Source organism: Anguilla rostrata, chromosome 2, assembly GCF_018555375.3.
Source record: "Anguilla rostrata isolate EN2019 chromosome 2, ASM1855537v3, whole genome shotgun sequence".
Classification (NCBI taxonomy): domain Eukaryota; kingdom Metazoa; phylum Chordata; class Actinopteri; order Anguilliformes; family Anguillidae; genus Anguilla; species Anguilla rostrata.
The window spans coordinates 38,968,350-38,987,459 of NC_057934.1; the positions used below are offsets into that span (position 1 = coordinate 38,968,350).

Sequence of the window (19,110 nt, forward strand, 5' to 3'; positions counted from 1 at the left end):
CATATGTACATAAATGCAACATCTATGCAAGCAGATGTGTGTACTCACAGGCACACACACATGCATATGCACACACACCATTAGTGGCTTGTGATCTTGAAATCGAGGTGTCAAAAATCTTATTTTTAAACTCACCATTGTTCTCTACCCGTTTCCATTCATTTTGGCACTTATTTGAACAATTCATTGGGAAGTAATCCCAAATATTTCTCTTAATGGTGTCACACTCTGTAATGTTCTTTACACACCTGTTAAAAAATTTACATTTTAAGAAGGCATTCAATTGAGTAAAAATAATTAAATAATTACAAAGAATAAACTTTTAACACAGAAAAACCCTTCATTAACTATAAACCCTTCATTAATTGAACGTCACACCAACATTGAATGCAATGTGTAACAAAGGTCAGCAAATTGTACAATTATTCAACAGTTTAAATAATCAAATAATAATAATGTAGTAATAAGAAAATGCTGCACAAGTCTGTGATGTAACAAACAGGGATGTTATCACAAAATAAAATTGGAAATAATGACAAATATTGGTTTTGATTATTGAGAAAATGAATTTTCATTCATAATCAAGGAAAGTAAACAAAAATGGGTTGAGAGTAAAAATCATTTTAAAAACGAAGGTCTCCTCTGTTTCCTGCACACCAGCCACCACGTGCGCACACACATGCACACAAATACGCATAAACACACACTCTGCACATGCACAGTGCTGGAAGCGCTTCATATAATGCGGCCAAAATAAAGAAATGAAATGATTAAGGTTGTTAAAGCAGGCAGCCATATCTTCAAAAACTCCCAATTTCAAAGGAACAGAGTGTACTGCAATTTGTTGGACAAGCCCTCCCTCTCTTATTGTGCCTCAGCACTTCTCTGCTGTTCAGTCATGTCTCAAGTTTTACTCAGAGTTCCAAGAGAGGGCTTAAGTGATCTCTCTACACATGCCAATCTCCTCTCTCCTTCACTTGCTCCCTTCACTTACTCTCTCTTGCTCAGTCTCCTCAAACGCATGTTTTACGCACTGAAATAATAACTGGGGGGAAATGACGTATTCATTCTCACCCTCTTTTTTAGCTGTCCTATCAGTGAATTATTTTCCCAATGAACCCTGTTCATTGTGTCAGCGATAGTGATGGTGCTGAACTATGTAGGCTTATTGTGTGTCATTGTACCATCTCCAAGCTGCTCCACATCTCCTTCACATCCCTTCCCCTCTAGTAAGTAAGAAACAACATTGGATTGCTTCTTTCTTCAGCTCTTCTGCTGAGTGAAGGAATAATGTGCTCACTTCCCTTCCCCACCCATCATTCCCTCATGCCGTTATACCCATCTTTTAAAGTGCTCTTTCAGAGTAGTGTAAAGTCAATTAAGCATGTTATCTCTCTCTCTTTGTTTCTTTATATACTGTGAATGCATGGTAATATGCAGTCAATCACTGTATGTGTACAGCAGCAATTAATTTGCAATTTCTTTCAGTGTCACTGAATTTACTGTAGTATCTTTACAGTGAGTATGTACAGTAGCTATTGTATTAACCCACTGTCATCCAGTTTCAGTGCAATCTGTCCTCTGTACTGAGTTTATGGTCTATTGCAGGGTTATTCAAAGCTGACCCTCAAGGCCAATGGTACTGCTGATTTTCATTCTTCCCCTCTAATCAGGACTGATTGAAACTCGAAACATCAGGTGAATTAAGTATTTGGCCAATCAGTGGCATTAATTGATCAATTAGTTATCAGATATAAAAGAAAGCCAGCAGTGCTATTGGCCTTGAGGGCCAGATTTGAGTATCCCTAGTCTATAAGGTCCAGTGCGCGCATACTCCCTCAGGAATTATTGTTATAACGACTAGTGGCATTCAAGATGTGTCGTATTAACCCTCTTCTGCCATAATCTTCCTCTGTTTCTTTGCTCCCTTCTTCCTCAGAGAAACACTTGAGCCATCACTCAATGCCTCCACATCTCTCATTCCATCTCCCCCCTCTCCCCCTTCTACCCCATTCTCCTGACCATGCATGTTCCAAAAACAGACCTCATTTTCATTTTGATGCAACCCCCTCTACAGTTGTTGCCCAATTCCTGCAACCCACCTCCCCATTTATCTATCCTGGCTCCACCCACAGGGTCCATATCTAACTTGCCTGGCCAATGGGGAGGATGGCCAGGGTGTGTCTCTACCAATGGGATATCTTTTGGCTGTATAAAACCCACACAAAATAAGTGTCAGTTCGCACTTTCTGTCAGTCCAGCGCTCCTGTTAGGAGGAGGAGAGACACCGGTGAGAGGGGAGAGAGAAAAAGAAAGAGGGGGCCTTTTTTGTCCCAGTCCCACACTTTAAAAGGGTGGTGGGCAGAAGTTTGGTAACTAAACGCTGAAAACAACAAAACTAAGCACGGACAGAAGTATATAAACCTTTCTTTTTCTTGAAGGTCCTCCCCTTTAAAACGAAAGGATGGAGAACGCACACATAAAGGTTCCAGAAGAATGTCTGGCCTACTTTGGAGTGAATGAAACTACTGGCCTCACTCCTGACCAGTTCAAGAAGAACCTCGCCAAGTTTGGCTACAATGGTGAGCACAACGGAGAATGGAGCAAAGGAGGGGGAAAGAGGATATAAAACTCTTAGGTGCGGTTAGATGGAAAATGTGGTGTAGATAAATGGAACTGAATGGCTCTGAGGTAATGGGCTGACGTGTGGTGGTAGAGGGTAAGAGTGCTGATGTGACAGGGAAGAGAGAACCTGAAAGCGAGACGCGAGAGGAGATTTGATCATAGAATGTTGGGAGGTCTTTTCATGATTGGATTTCTGAAGAGGCAATTGGAGATGGTATCACTTGGAGAAATGTGGGTGTGTGTGTGTGTGGGGGGGGGGGGGGGGGTGGAGAAAGGGAGAGTGCTGTTAAGTTAGGGAGAATGTCATGGTGGCGAATGTGGGCAAAGTAGAAATGGAAGAATAAAAGAGGGAGAAAAATTTTAAAATGAAGAGAAGGCCTAAAGGATGCCTAAAGAAGCAAAGGAATGAGGACAGGAAAGAGCAGTGGATGCACATTAATATAAAGTTAGCTGCATGGTCAATAAGGGGTACACAGCCTTTGTTTAACTGAGTGAAGGAATATTTTTGATGATGAATGTATCTTCTGCTAATGATAATGTGTTGGCTTTCTGGGATGCAAGTTGCCATGGTTTTGCTAGTATACTAAGGTTTGTGGTATTGCTTTATTTTTCATGATGATTTAATGTTCTGCTGCATTAATTAAAAATGAAATAATTGTCAAAATTGAAAGTAAATGACACAAGGACATCATGACAGTGAAAAATAATGGACAGACACAGTTTAGTCAGAAAGAAGAGGCATAGAATGGAACTGAAGTATTGATATTATGCAAATTGCAGAAAGTGAGAAGGAATACTAGTATTGTGAAAAAGTATGAAGCATACAAATATGTCCAGGGCTGATAAAATCTATCTGTGTTTGCGTGTCAGTCAGTTATAAAGATTATAATAATGGTCATGATATTCATAATAACAAACAGGCAACTGTTTCTGTACAGTCTATGTGTTTGCATGTGTACACTGTATTGTTTGTGTCTGTTAAAGTGAAAACAGACTGAAATCACATGTATAAGATAAAAATACTGAGACATACTAATATAAAGTATTTAATGCCACTTTGCACTTTACTGCTCAAACAGAAATGTAGTTACATTCCAGAAGAAGGAAATTATAAAAGACGCACTACTCTATCATCTGTTTAAATCAATACATTGTGAAGCTAACAATGGAAAGATATTGTATAAATATAAAAATTAAATTGTGCTAATTGTTTGTTATCTTTTTCTCCCTCTCTCTTGCATCATAATAAAAGAGCTCCCCGCTGAGGAGGGTAAGCATTCTGTCTTCTTGTTTCAGCATCCATGTGACTATCTAGCTGGTAGTCAGTGTATTGTCATACATACATTGTCATATTTACCATTGTAAAAACCCACTCATGCCTTTGTTTCTCTCATGCTTGCTCTCAGGAAAGTCCATCTGGGAGTTGGTTATTGAACAGTTTGAAGATCTGTTGGTCAGAATTCTGTTGCTGGCTGCCTGCATCTCCTTTGTGAGTAAACTCAAGTGTTGCTCTGATTATTTGTGTCATTATTGTGATTATTATGTCTGTTGTTGTTCTCACTTGTGTTGATGATGTAACACACTCCATGTGCCATCCAAAAGTTTAATTGCGGCTTTTTCAAAAACAGCTGCTTATTGCCTTCTTGCTCAGGTAGGCAGCTGCCCTTGGAGACAGAAGTCTTTGTCAATTGTTTTGATAAAAATCCACAGTAATTTTTGTGATTAACAAAAACTAGCTTAAGGAAAGTTCTGTGAGTTGCAAAGCCTCCAGCCTAGTACTCAAATGTATATTACAATTAAAACATTATTTGCAGACATAGCCTTACCACAAGTGGTGATTTACTACATTGTAAATCACCTCCTAGTGTCCCTGCCTAATCAAGGCAACTGTGATTCCACCACTGCTTTAAGGAAAATGAGCATTTTTGAGGTCTTTGCGAAAAAAAAGGGATATTCTACAAGCCAAAGAATACATCTGATGCTGCCACAAATATGTGCAAATGAAAGCACCTCACTGAGTAATATTTGGAACAGTGCTTTAAAGGTGTGTTTTTTTTACTTCATGCCTTAAAATGCTGCATTATAACTCAGGAGTTTGTTAAAATGAAAGGCAGCCTAAGACTGTTAAGACCCCATTCAGTTAAGCTACGTCCTGCATAATTGCAGAATTTGGCCTTGGATGCGCCAACACTCGTATGTTAATTGAGAAACATTGATTCTAAGTGAATCAAAAGACTTCAAGCCAGACATGGTTTGAGTAAGAAGACTCCATTTTGGCTAGGTCTGATTTGTACAAGAGGTTTTATATCAGAATGTAAAAGTAAAGCTTTGCTTATTTGCATAATAACTGGAGCATCCTTGAGAAATGTCCTTGAACTTCAAGCTGCTGTGGCTTTGAGGACATTCGATCATTTTTACTAATAAAGGGATTTCTTACTCAGCACTGATTTTTGATTGATATTGCAGAATGCAGCATCAGGCTATAAAATGCTACTGCATTAACCATGCATAAATAAGAAAGAGAGACCCCATCCACTGAGCTTCCATCTTGAGTTCTGGTTGCCTTTGAGTATCTTTGCAGCTAACCTACATGGCTGCGCCTCTCAGCCCTATATTTCTGTCCCACTCTGAGCTTTACCTGTAGAAGTATGAAGCTGACACTAATGACTAAGGCAGAAGTGTTTTGATGGCTTTCACAGTGAAGGCCCAAGACACTCAGCAGAGATATCGTGTTGGAGGAACATAAGCCCTGGGCACAGGTTTAATGCTTTGGATGTAAATGACTGGCCTGGTCCATGGTTGCTTGACAGAAAGCTGGCCACGTGGCCACATCCAGGAGATATGAAACAGGAAATAAGAACATCTCCTACTGAGCATAGTGTTCAGAGGACACCTCATCCATGGGACATGCCAGATGCATGCTCCCTTTTTGAGGGCGTTAGTTTTTGTTGTTAGCTACTGTATGAGTAATCATTAAGCTTTCTTCCTAGTTTTGAGTATACGCTCTGTCCATATCAGTCCATATGTTTCGCTTCCTCTGTTCTATTACACAAATACCCTTTTTTTTAAAAAAGCATCTGGTCATTAATTCAGTTTTGATTGTCAGCATTTTGTTGGGCCTTGTCATGGTATGTCTTCACACTCTTTCCTTTTTATCTCTACCCATCTTGAAATCTGTTTGGGGAAGAGAACTAGGGGGTTGGATGTGGGGTATTAATTCCTATCCCCTCCTTTCTGTGCCAAGACAGCTGTCATTATGGCCTTAGAAGGAGTGGATTGAGGAGAGGTACAGAGACAGAGCAAGAGGGGGAAAGGTTTATTTTAAGAAAGTCTCAAGCTGGGAAGAGAAACTGTATCCTTCGGGAAAGGTCAGGATGGAAGAAACGGGGGACTGCCAGCAGGAGAAGTGGAGAGGGTGACAGACAGTGGGGGAGGAGTCTATGAGCTAATGGCAGATAGGGTTAATATTAAGCAATACTATTGTGTAATATAAAGTCATAAAATATTGGTATGCAAGGCTTAAAATTAGCAAAGGATTACCGTTGTGAGAATATCCCTCTTAAAGTCATATCACCAGGCATCAAACTTGTTATATTCATTGATGATTTTTTATGTTTTCAGAGGCAGATTCATATTGGCTTTATTGTATAAAATGATTTGAACAAAACCAAGTTTCCTGAAATGTAAAAATGCAAATTGGTCTCGGTTTGGCTAATAAATTGTGAATATTGCACTATATTAAACAATACACTTTGTGCTGTCAGAACCTGTAAATTCATTGTGTGTATACTTTGCTGAAGTGCTTCCCTCCATATTTGTCTCTCAGGTACTGGCCTGGTTTGAGGAAGGCGAGGAGACAGTCACTGCCTTTGTAGAACCCTTCGTTATCCTCCTTATCCTTATCGCCAATGCCGTGGTGGGAGTCTGGCAGGTGGGTGGAGCAGCCCTCAATATGAAACATCCAATCACAAAAGTAAAACCCGGAATGGAGGCTGCAGAGGGAAAGATGAGGGAATGACAGAAAGGAAAAATAGGATGATCATTACACATGGGGGTGGTGGCTTGGCAAATAGGGGCCATGGAGAATGTATAGTAAAACACTCAGTCAAATGATCATGTTACCTTGAGTACACGCACATCTATACTATACTGGGGCAAAGTGTAAGCATGGAACATGCTCATATTACATCAGGTATCCATTACAAAATGACAGTAAAGTCATTGTGAATTTAAACATATGGATGCATAGGCAAGGTGGTGGACAGAAGTAATTATGAAGAACAGCAGTTTAAGTTGTGCATATGCTGATTCTGCAGGAACGCAATGCAGAGAGCGCCATTGAGGCTCTGAAGGAGTACGAGCCTGAGATGGGCAAGGTATACCGTTCCGACAGGAAGAGCGTCCAGAGGATCAAGGCCAGAGAAATCGTTCCCGGAGATATTGTGGAAGTCTCCGGTGAGACTTTTGTTCTCATCACTGTCCCTCCTTTCCATTCATATCTCTGTTCATTTTTTTTCTCGACAAATCATCTTAACCAACCTTAGAGAAATGTCTGTCAACTAAAGAAAAAAAACTATTGCTGCTTTTTGCTATACATATATAAAGTCAAGCCCAAAATTTGTGTGAAAGCTGATTGACTTATAGATGGTCTTACACAGGAAGCACATCTTGTTTGTTGATTGTTTACAGTACAACCATGTAGTACAAGTGAGAAGCAAGGGTTATGGATAAGGGTGACTAAGAGAAAAAGGGCTGTCAGGGCCATGTTCGTATGAAAATTATAAATGGGGTGGGTAAAGAGGCACTGTCCTTGACAGAGATCAAAAGAGTGAGTCAGGGAGGTGTTTCATCCACCCTAAGGCAACGGAGGTGGGGAAGGAAGGACGTTAGAGTGGCACATTGAGATGGTGAAGAAAACATGCTGAGAGAGGGAAAATGAAAGCGTGGGTATAAATACACCCCATCACCTGTCCCTCACGTTCATATATCAGTATGCACCTGTTGCTCTCCATATCCATTAATTTACTCCCGTCTCCCTCCCTCTCCAGTCCATCACTGGATACTGTGTCAGCTCAGCCTCTCTCAACTTAATATCAGTGTTAATTTACTGCAGGGGAGAAATTATAAATACACTACTAACCCCCACTTACTCAAACATAGACATGAATTTAACACTATTATTTTTATTACTATTATTATAGTAGTAGTAGTAGTAGTAGTTAGGGTTAGGGTTAGGGTTAGGGATGTTAGAAGGAGAAATAACAGCGGTAGTTGTATTCTTATTAGTATTAGTTTTGCTGATTGATGTTATCCGGAGTAACATACAATGCATGAGATTAATTATAATGACATACACAGTATCAATCAAAGTCAAAAAGAGTGCTGCACAACTCTAGTTTCATAGGAACATGGTGTCTGCAACCTTAACTGAAAATCTACTAAAGGCAACAAATAATTCTGAGTGAACCAGTTTAGGTTCCCTTCCTTGTTGTGACTGGATTTGTGCAATGTAATTCCTGTTTAATTCCTGTTTGAGGTATAGTCAATACTAACAGCTTATGAATTTTTCCTCTTAGTTGGTGACAAGGTCCCTGCTGACATCAGGATCACGGCTATCCGTTCCACAACTCTGCGTGTTGACCAGTCCATCCTTACTGGTGAGTCTCAGAGTTTAAATAGGAAATTGTCTTCCTTTTAGTTTTCACTCCGTGTTTGTAGTACGATTACCCACTCTGTCTATGTCACTCTCAGGCGAGTCCGTGAGTGTGATCAAGCACACTGAAGCTGTCCCCGACCCCAGAGCTGTCAACCAGGACAAGAAGAACATGCTTTTCTCTGTAAGTGTCCCCCTTCATTGCTCCTCCGCCCTTTTTAAATATACTAAACTCTTTTGTTTTTCACTGGCCATTGCTTGGCTGTAATGTTCTTGTGTTCACAATATCAGTGGGAAGTTGCTTTGGCCCTGCAGTGTGTGTATGAATTGTAATAACCCTCTTTCTCTGTCTCCTTTCTGCTCCCTATCAGGGTACCAATATCGCTGCAGGCAAGGCCATTGGTGTAGCCGTAGCCACTGGTGTCGCAACTGAGATTGGTAAAATTCGTGACCAGATGGCCGCCACCGAGCAGGAGAAGACGCCACTGCAGCAGAAGCTGGACGAGTTTGGCGAGCAGCTGTCCAAGGTCATCTCCCTCATCTGCGTGGCCGTGTGGATGATCAACATCGGCCACTTCAACGACCCCGTCCATGGAGGCTCCTGGATCCGTGGAGCTGTGTACTACTTCAAGATCGCTGTGGCCCTGGCCGTGGCTGCTATCCCCGAGGGTACGCCTCTGATCTGAGCTGCACTTCTTCTCTGCCAGGGGGAGGGGGGCGCGGGCTTCAAACACCTACCGAGGTGTCGAGAGTTCCTGAATGCAGCTGCCATGCTCATTTCATTCGTCACGGGGAAGTGACAGGTCTACAAGCAGCAAGGCTTCACGCTACACGTGCAGGTCTCTCTCAGAGCAATGCTCGTGTGACCCCCTCTGTCTGCCTTGTCACACAGGTCTGCCTGCTGTCATCACCACTTGTCTGGCCCTTGGCACCCGCCGTATGGCCAAAAAGAACGCCATTGTCAGAAGTCTGCCCTCTGTGGAAACCCTTGGCTGCACTTCAGTCATCTGCTCAGACAAGACAGGCACCCTCACCACCAACCAGATGTGTGTGACTAAGGTGGGAAAGGGATATGCTCCTCTGTGTTGATAGAAATTCTTTGGTCTTAACCGAACTGTTCTATAGACTGGCTTATTTTCCACTGCTGTATCAGATGGGTGTCCACTGGTTGTGTGTGGGAGGGTAATCAGCTTGAACCAATTTATACGTCTCCAGATGTTTGTCATTGAGAAAGTGGAGGGCGATCACGTCGCCCTGGATGAGTTCAACATCTCTGGCTCCAAGTACACCCCAGAGGGAGAAGTGTGAGTTCAGTCTGCATGGTGCATGCTTATCATCACTCATTCATTGCACCTCTCCACCCCATCTGCAATGGGCCAACAATCAGCATCGCCATCTGCAGTAGCAAAAGGCACTCGCTGCCACATGGCAGCTGTATAAATAGTCCCCAGGTAGTTTTAAAATAAAGGACAGGATTTACTGAGACTACTACACATTGACAGTCTTGTGAAGATATGTGATTTCTAAAATGGTTAATTTGGCAGAGTAAACATGAAGTGTAGTTGAGTAAATGAATACTATAAACCGAATAGTAAATAGAACTATTCGTTTATACATTGCCCATTATTGAAAGGTTGCCTCTGTACATATCTGCTAATGTGTGTTTCTGACTGACATACAGTAGCAAGCAGGCCTATTCATTTCAGATCAAGGGACAGATCACTCTCACACACATTTGAATTATGTGGTTTCAACTCTGGAATGGAGTGTTTCCAAGCTGTAGGGCTGAAAAGTATGTGACTGCATAGTTCCATGTCAGTTTATGTCATGCAATATCGCTAGTATTACATAACTTGCAAGCTTATAGGTTTTTATTTATTTACATTACAGATATCTTGTTCAGAAAACTGTTTGAAATTGTAGTCTGTAATGTAGATGATTAAAGCTTCTAGTATATTACAGCAGCCATGTCAGTGCGCTCATGCCTGATTCAAGATTACAACCTGCTTCCCTCGGGTGGTAAAATCTTTTATAACCACCTTGCTTCTCAGTTGTTAAAGCCTTACATGCATTCACATACCTACTACATTTACACCACTACAATTCATTTTAATACAGGCAGTTTTGAGTGAAAATGGTAACTGACTGAAAAACAAAGCTCTTGTTGTAAGGTAAACGATTAATGCATAAAGGTACATCGGAAATCAAGAATCAGGACAATGTTCCAGTTTTCCATGACTATTGATGTGAGCAGGAATAGTGTGATTAACCTCTCTCTCTCTCCTCTCTCTTTCTCTTTTAGGACCAAAGATGGTGCTCATCTGAAATGTGGTCAGTATGATGGTCTGGTTGAGCTGTCGACCATCTGTGCTCTGTGTAACGACTCTTCTCTGGACTACAACGAAGTAAGTTCAGCTCCCGGTTCTCCATGCACACTATCCATGTATACTCCCTCTACTGCTCTCTTGTCATTCTCTTCAATCGTTGCATCTCTTATTCTCTTCTTCTCTCTACAACTTTTGAATGTTTCTCTATTTTTTGTCCCACTTCCCCTGGTGACTGTCTCACTTTTCGGGTCCCTCTCCTCCTCAGTCGAAGGGCATCTATGAGAAGGTTGGTGAAGCTACAGAGACTGCCCTGTGCTGCCTGGTGGAGAAGATGAATGTGTTCAACACCGAGGTGAAATCCCTGTCCAAGGTGGAGAGGGCCAATGCTTGCTGCACTGTAAGTATCCCTACAACACTGCGCCCCTGAAATTTTCACTACATTGTATTACATTAAAATATTACATTTATGTGGTCAAGTCACACCGTACGTATTGCCTGTATACCTGTGTGTATGTTGAACCACAATTTCACTTGCCCTCTCACAGGTAATCAAGCAGCTGATGAAGAAGGAGTTCACTCTAGAGTTCTCTCGTGACAGGAAGTCTATGTCTGTCTACTGCACCCCCGCAAAATCCCGTGCAGCAGTGGGCGCTAAGATGTTTGTCAAGGTGAGTACTTGCATTTCTGACTCTGTCTTTTATGTCCTCTCGCTTGTTTGTCTGTCTGCATATCTGTCTTGGTCGGTATATTGGCATCTTATATGTACCAGACAGTGGGTTTATCATCATTTATATATGTGTGCAATTATGTTTCTAATAATGCTAATTAAGGGGTCATTTAAGTAATTGGAAAAATTAAGTGTGAATGCCACATTTGCCATGATTTTCTGTTATTTTGTAATTTTACTGCTGCTGATATACCCTGCCTCAATATATCCAATGTTTGTACAGCGTTGACAAAATTCTAGAATTTTGAAAAACAAAGCAGACGATTCCATATGATCTTGTGCATATTATTTTAAATCCATAAAATATTTCAAAAATGCAGATTGTGGGGAAATACATTAAACTGTCAATGTTTAATTGAAAACTGCATCCATGAAAATGATCATCCAAAGCACATAGACAGTTTTATAGTAAAACTGGCAGCACTGTGGTCAATCCCTAACCTCCTGCCATTATCTCAACAGGGTGCCCCTGAGGGTGTGATTGACAGGTGTGCCTATGTTCGTGTTGGCACCACCCGTGTGCCACTGACTAGCATCGTCAAGGATAAGATCATGGCTGTCATCAAGGAATGGGGTACTGGCAGAGACACTCTTCGTTGCTTGGCACTGGCCACCCGTGACACCCCTCCAAAGGTTGAGGAAATGAACCTGGAAGATTCTACTAAGTTTGCCAACTATGAGGTAAGGAAAAGTGGGAGAGAGCACGAAGAATTAACAGAGAGATTGGAGGGATAGAAATGCAGTGCATACAACAAAATTCATGGTTTTGGAAACAGTGTGTTTTATATCAATCATTCAATAATAGCGAAAAGCATAGAGGGCAAGGGAGGTTATACTAGATTCTTTTATCCCCTTTGGTACATTTTTCTTGCACAGATCATTTGCAGTCAGGATCTGACTGTAGTGATGCCCCACTGATGTGTGTGTCCTGTGCTGTCTCTCTGCAGGTTGACCTGACCTTTGTTGGTTGTGTGGGTATGCTGGATCCCCCTCGTAAGGAGGTCACTGGCTCCATCCAGCTCTGCAGGGATGCAGGCATCCGTGTCATCATGATCACCGGTCAGTGTGCTCCGTTAGTCCTCCTTTATATGCGGTCCGCTCTCTTTGTCTCCCTCTCTCTGAAGGCCCTCTCCCCCTTTCAGGTGATAACAAGGGCACTGCCGTGGCCATCTGCCGCCGCATCGGCATCTTCGGAGAGGACGAGGACGTGACGGGACGTGCCTACACCGGCCGTGAATTTGATGACCTGCCTTCCTATGAGCAGAGAGATGCTGTGCGCAATGCTTCTTGCTTCGCTCGTGTGGAACCCTCCCACAAGAGCAAGATCGTGGAGTACCTGCAGAGCTTTGATGAGATCACTGCTATGGTGAGGTCATAGGGCCATATCAGCTATTTACACACCCAAACAGACAACATCTCTCTAGGCTCCTGCAGCCCAATGCACTGTGCCTCCGTCATTTTTAGATCTGTGGGAAACCTAAAACCATTCTGTGCAAAGATGCTATGTATATGGATTATGATGATCGTGCTATATTTTGTCACCACTCTTACATGTTGCCCCATACCATCCAGTCAATATGGGCTACTGTGGCTCCACCATTTCATTCTTTAATTTTCCTTCTGCATGGTGCCTCCCATTCATTTATCTCTTTATCTCTTCATACAGACTGGTGATGGTGTGAATGATGCCCCTGCCCTGAAGAAAGCCGAGATTGGCATTGCTATGGGCTCTGGCACTGCCGTTGCCAAGTCTGCCTCTGAGATGGTCCTGGCTGATGACAACTTTTCTTCCATTGTGGCTGCTGTAGAGGAGGGCAGAGCCATCTACAACAACATGAAGCAGTTCATCCGCTACCTCATCTCCTCCAATGTTGGAGAGGTTGTATGGTTAGTGCCGCTTTTCAGTCGCTACAGTGCCTGTTCATGTGTGAATGTACAACAGAGTATTATCAATCTGTCCAATGCGTTAACGACATTCCCCTGGCCTTTCTATCAGTATCTTCCTGACCGCTGCCCTGGGTCTGCCTGAGGCCCTGATCCCTGTGCAGCTGCTGTGGGTGAACTTGGTCACAGATGGTCTGCCTGCCACTGCCCTGGGTTTCAACCCCCCTGACCTTGACATCATGGGCAAGGCTCCCCGCTCCCCCAAGGAGCCCCTCATCTCTGGCTGGCTCTTCTTCAGATACATGGCCATTGGAGGTATGGATGTGTCACCCTGTTAGACTTCAGCACAGATTTTCCAGCTTGGCGATTTGTCACTTTAGTTAGTTTATGACGTTAAGTTATTTAACATTGTGTTTTTCGAGACACATGTTAAGAGACCAATGGTTTTTGAGTGGAGCGACCAGATTATAATGAACAATTACAATATGGTTCATGTGAACTGTATCTCTTTTAAGGGTACTAAGCATTTTATATGGACATTCTTTTTAGGTAGACCCTACTAGCATAAGTGGCATGATATTTTATAGATGACCAGTCTAATCCAGAGAGCTTGTTTTAAATGTCTTAGTATTTGGTGCCAAATGTCAAGTAACACACATTACATTCGTTTTGTGTTCATTTTTTCTCAGACTTAGCCTAAATATTGCATTTCATTAATCATTTTCTTAGTTTTAACAGGCATACTAAATAAATGCATTAGTGTTTTTTTAGATTTAATTGACAAATCTCAATATATATAGTCTAAATATATAACATACATGTTAAATCTGATTTTCAAAGTGGAAATCACTCCACTAGTTAGTCAGCTAGCTAGCTAGGTAACCTACAGCAGCATTCAGAAATAATACATAGGCTAGCCACATACACATCAGACTTGTGAAATGAATATAGCAGACACCCTTTGTGTGTATTTAAATGATCCTTGCCAAACTGGAATATAGTCCTGACTATAAAAACCTCGCTAAATGAGCCTCAATTGCCCCCATCACTAAAGCCAGCCATTTATTCTCCTCCTGCCACTGGATGCCATATTTAGTTTATAAACACAGATACAAGATGAATATTTAATTTGGAACAGAAGACTGGAGTTTGCGAGCTTCAGGGATAATGTCAATCCCAGGTCCCCTGGTTTGTACGCATAATATTCACACAACAATCAAAAAGAGGGGCGGAGATGGGGTGCTGCTTAAGTAGAAGCAGGTTTTTTTAATCTACTTTTACATCACAAATGTGAGCTGAGCTCCAGGTGTAGCCCACCTTAAACTTTTCCTTTTAGGTGGCAATGCATAGCTCTTTTCTTGCACAAAATGCTGTAGTATGGCTTATTAAATTTTGGTATTTTTACTATAGGACTAATGTGATGTATCAAATGGAGACTATAATGGAGTATATATTTCCTTCAGAACTGAAAAAACCTGAATGAGTGCTTATTACCTTAAGGAGTGCTAAACACTGATAGTCACTTCTCCCTCTACCTTCCTCAGGCTATGTGGGTGCTGCTACTGTTGGTGCTGCAGCCTATTGGTTCATGTATGATGATGAAGGTCCTGGTGTGACATACCACCAGCTGGTGAGTCCTCCGTACCACTTTTACCCATCAAGCCAAGGAACAAACCAGCTTTGCACTGTGTTAAATGTAGTCCAACAGAAGTGATATGTTCCTCACGCTGGTGGAATACAATGGAAGTTTATGTTTTCAAATAGTGGTTAAATTCCCCAGAAGTGATTGAAATGTATTGTCTTCCTAATATTTGTTTAGTTTTTAACTCAATTATAACCATTACATTGTAATAAACTCAATTAAATTATTGTGATCTGTTCAGCAGACAAGTACATTCCTCACCACTAGCTATGTTAGAGCCAGTTGGAGCAGTAACCTTACACTACCAGTGTCTACACTACCAAAATGAAAGAAAACAACATAAACTACGCTTTCCCGTCATATAGATAAACTTGAAAATCATTCAATGTGTAATAACGTTGTAACACTGAGCTACTGTACACTAACATTAGACTCTATTGCAGTCTCAAACTCCAGCCATTACACCGAAAACCAAAATGTATTAAAAACCCTTCAATAACAACTTGCAAATCTGCACATTAACCGCAAATTAATTGTTTGCTTAAAAATCTAAAATTATGGAGCCAAATCAAGAAAAATATGGCTTTGTCCAAAAAATGACGGTGCTCACTGTGTATGTGTAGTTTAGTGGTGCAATGAATCAATGAAAAATTGCAATGAAAACCTCTCTGCGGTTTGATTGCTGAGAGGACAACCTCTGTTTCTCCCCAGTCTCATTTTATGCAGTGCCATGATGAAAATGAAGACTTCACTGGCGTCGAATGTGAGGTTTTTGAGGCAGCTCCACCAATGACCATGGCCCTGTCTGTGCTGGTCACCATTGAGATGTGCAACGCCCTCAACAGGTCAGACTGCAGTTTTTGACCAGTCCCTTTTTATGCATTAGTCAACACTGAATGTCCCTATACATGCTTTGAACAGAGAAATGCTCTATCCATTTCCCTTCATACTGCATGGCTGGGTCTCTGCCTCCCGCCCTACCTCTGCACAGTCTTAACACTGCAGTGCATCCATTGTGGATGTTAACTCCCCCTCTCGCTGGCCTTTTTCTGTCAGCTTGTCTGAGAACCAGTCTCTGGTTCGTATGCCTCCCTGGAGCAACGGATGGCTGGTAGGAGCCATGACCCTCTCCATGTCCCTCCACTTCATGATCATCTACGTCGACCCCCTGCCCGTGAGTTCACACTGCACCCACATCACCTGTCTAATCTGCTCTTTCCCTCCCCACATCTTTTAAGTCCTATTTCCCTATCCTTTACTCCCTCCATAACCATTCCCAGGTCTATTTTTCCCATTCTCACATTTATGTAGTCTAACTAGCACTCCCTGAAGCAATGTATACTGTTACATACAAAAAAAATACAGCATTTGCTATGCTATCAGTGTATGTGATACAACCTCAGGAGGTTTTCATTCATTTCATCAAAGAACATACATAAGATATCAGACAAGTGCTGATTAGAGAAGCAGACTGAATAAGACAGATGAAGACAAACACATATTTTGAGTCATGATGGCTTTTCATCAGAATGTATTACTTCATGCAGTTCAATAAATCTGTGAGTAGTCATAAATGCCTAATACATGTTCAAGTTTCACATGTTGCTTTGCATTTTGTCGCAATTTATAGATTGTATTGACTGTCTTTTAGTGCTGGTGCTAATTTTTCTTCTTGTAATTTTCTCAACAGATGGTCTTCAAGCTGACTCACTTGAATGTCGAACAGTGGTTGGTTGTGTTGAAACTATCCATCCCAGTCATCCTGATTGATGAGGTTCTGAAGTTTGTTGCCCGCAACTACCTGGAAGGTACAAGAGCACCGCCAAACACTTAAAAACATTGCACAGAGCAATAACTCTAGTGTGATTTCACTCTAAAACAGAGTGCAGTTATCCACACACTAAATTTCACTCACCTGCACACAGTTAACATCATCATCTTGAGCGGTCCTCTCTGTCAAGGCGTGACACTGGAACCACACGCATCTTAGATGTGTTCCTTGGTAGCTGACATCGACCCATTTCCAAGCTCCTGTTTTTTTCAACCTGAATATTCTCTAATAAACCCTTGCGACTGTCAGCCCAATGAGAGCCATCTGACATGAATTCAGAGCTACTGTAGACCATCCATCATCCCTGAAAATAATATTACTCCACTATCTCTTTCGTAAATAACTAACAAATTGGTTGATTACAATAACATACAGATGTTTTACTCCACTGCTTTTTGATAATGCAATAACAGCAGTGATAAAATAATGGTTTCAACAAGAGTGCTGTCCTGCTTGCAGCTTCCACTTAAAGTTGCAATATCATATTCTTCATGATTTGTGAATTAATTCTACATAATACCATGTTTAATGCATGCATATCCCTGCATTCCATTATCATTTTAGTTCAGTTCTATGCACATTTACCGTGTTGTGATTGTTTTTATGTTTTTTTAAAATGCTTTGATTTGTAAAAGGTAAGAACAAATGTTGAATGTACGCGATAGTGTTGGAAGCAGATTGGGGATGTGGGTAAAAGATATTTCAAGTTTACTGGTTTGTCTTGGACTCTGATATACAGTATATGAACAGTAATAGAAATAATGTAATAATTTAAAAATAATTAACAATAATAATATTTGTAACCATAGCATGTGAAATATGATTGAACCATGATGGTAATCTACTTTCAGGACATATGGTTGTAGTTTATAGTTGTGGTGTTAACTGTAGCTAGGGCCAGAGTTAATCTAGAGCATGTAACCATCCGGACTATCAACCTGAATTTCAGCCGTTAACCTCACTACAATGTGAAATCAACATAAATTTCAGTAGAATGTGTATGTTTCTCACACATCAGGATATGTGGTATTTGAATGATTAAGGTGATTGCTGAAAATTGATTATTTTTTAAAATGTGTGGCTTGAAATAGGGGCTCTGTTGACTTCTTGGTGGTGGAGGACTGAAATACATGCAAGATAACAACCCAAGATTTTCTCTGGGCCCTAACTACAAATAGAACTTTAACTACAAGCATCCCAAACAGTAGTAAACAGGTCCTAAGTCTTAGTCTTGTCTCCTCTCTTTCTAGTACGCCCATGAAAATCCTAGCGACAAAGAAGCGGAATTGAGAGGAGGAAGAAGAGGAAGACGAAATGAGGATAGGAGCTGCTCCAAAGAGCAAAAAGCCCAGCTAGTCACTGGAAGAGAGGGAATTAAAAACAAAAATCAAGAAAAAAGCACAAAACCAAAAAACAAAAAAAAAACCCATAAAAAAAACTGTATATGAAATGAGAAAGTTAATATATAGGTAATAACAAATATGATACAATGTCAATTTTATTCTTAAAAATAAAGGCGATTTAAAGAGAATTTGTGTTTTTGTTAAACTTTTCTCAACTATTTTTTTTGTCAAATTCTGTCTGTCACTGTCTTTTTGTTGCCCATTTGTTTTATTTTTTGTGTACATCTTGTTCTGTGCAGAACTGTTGGTTCTCTGCTTTTTCTCTCTTTAATGTATTTATTGCAGCCTTAAAATGTCCATCCTCTGCTATAGTATTCCTGTCTCTCTTCATGTGTCTTCCTGTCTTGAAATTGCTCACAAACCAAAATACTTGCTCATTGGGATGCCAGCATCAAACCTGCTTCATCCCCTATAGGACAGTTCACTACCATGGCAGCATTCAACACCTAAAGGCTAACCTGTGCTCAGTGTATCCCAATCATGTTCCTGGGGAGACACTGTACATGCTGGTTTTCTTTCCAATTGAGTTCAATTAATCAGGTTCAACGAAATTGTTATTTGAATGCTGATATTTATATGACAGCTTTGACTGTTATCTGCTTGAAAATCCTTTTGTGAACTAAATGTGTAGCTGGAGGCCAGTTTGTGCCAATAAAAAGATTAAAGACGTTTGTGTGCAACTTGTTAATTTGTGCCACAATTTACAATATTTTTGCATTACTGTACATGCTGTAACATGCCATAATATTTTCAGGAGTCACAAGACACACTGTAGTACAGCTGGTTGTTCTGTCCAATGGAACATATTTGAAATTCCAGTGATAATACTGTATTCTGAAATACAATGTGATGTTATTCTGAGCTCACACCATTTCTTCTACAGCATTCGGCAGCATATTTTAACTGGGTACTGAGGCATTGCAACAGAAATCAAATACAAATCTACTTACAAAAGTACTGAATACAAAAATGGACAGAAAATGGAAGGGGAAGGACATCTCAAAGAGTGTTAATTATC

At 41.0% G+C, this 19,110-nt stretch overlaps 1 protein-coding gene across 2 annotated transcripts; it reads left to right on the forward strand.

Moving 5' to 3' along the window:
* Positions 1-2,195: 2,195 nt before the first annotated feature.
* On the forward strand, positions 2,196-18,761 carry atp2a1l (ATPase sarcoplasmic/endoplasmic reticulum Ca2+ transporting 1, like). Of its 2 annotated transcripts, XM_064324550.1 has the most exons (24): positions 2,196-2,290; positions 2,442-2,582; positions 3,878-3,895; positions 4,032-4,114; positions 6,452-6,556; positions 6,942-7,080; positions 8,202-8,282; positions 8,377-8,462; positions 8,650-8,947; positions 9,171-9,337; positions 9,494-9,582; positions 10,581-10,683; positions 10,871-11,002; positions 11,151-11,273; positions 11,795-12,013; positions 12,280-12,391; positions 12,475-12,698; positions 12,999-13,219; positions 13,329-13,531; positions 14,761-14,846; positions 15,570-15,703; positions 15,915-16,032; positions 16,549-16,666; positions 17,940-18,761. In XM_064324550.1, the coding sequence occupies exons 2-24, from the start codon at positions 2,465-2,467 to the stop codon at positions 17,948-17,950; spliced, it is 2,988 nt and encodes a 995-aa protein (XP_064180620.1). In that variant the 5' UTR covers positions 2,196-2,290; positions 2,442-2,464; the 3' UTR covers positions 17,951-18,761. The 2 variants fall into 2 exon arrangements, with proteins under 2 accessions (XP_064180620.1, XP_064180621.1); XM_064324551.1 differs by having other exon boundaries at positions 2,228-2,582; positions 8,202-8,290; positions 8,385-8,462.
* Positions 18,762-19,110: the final 349 nt, after the last annotated feature.

What these genes read in the sequence shown, in the direction of transcription:
- atp2a1l (XM_064324550.1), top strand. Translation starts at nt 2,465, where the DNA reads ATGGAGAACGCACACATAAAGGTTCCAGAAGAATGTCTGGCCTACTTT. An exon ending in CTAAGTTTGCCAACTATGAG is followed by an intron (nt 12,014 to 12,279) that starts GTAAGGAAAAGT and finishes GTCTCTCTGCAG; the next exon opens with GTTGACCTGACCTTTGTTGG. An exon ending in TCTACGTCGACCCCCTGCCC is followed by an intron (nt 16,033 to 16,548) that starts GTGAGTTCACAC and finishes TTTTCTCAACAG; the next exon opens with ATGGTCTTCAAGCTGACTCA.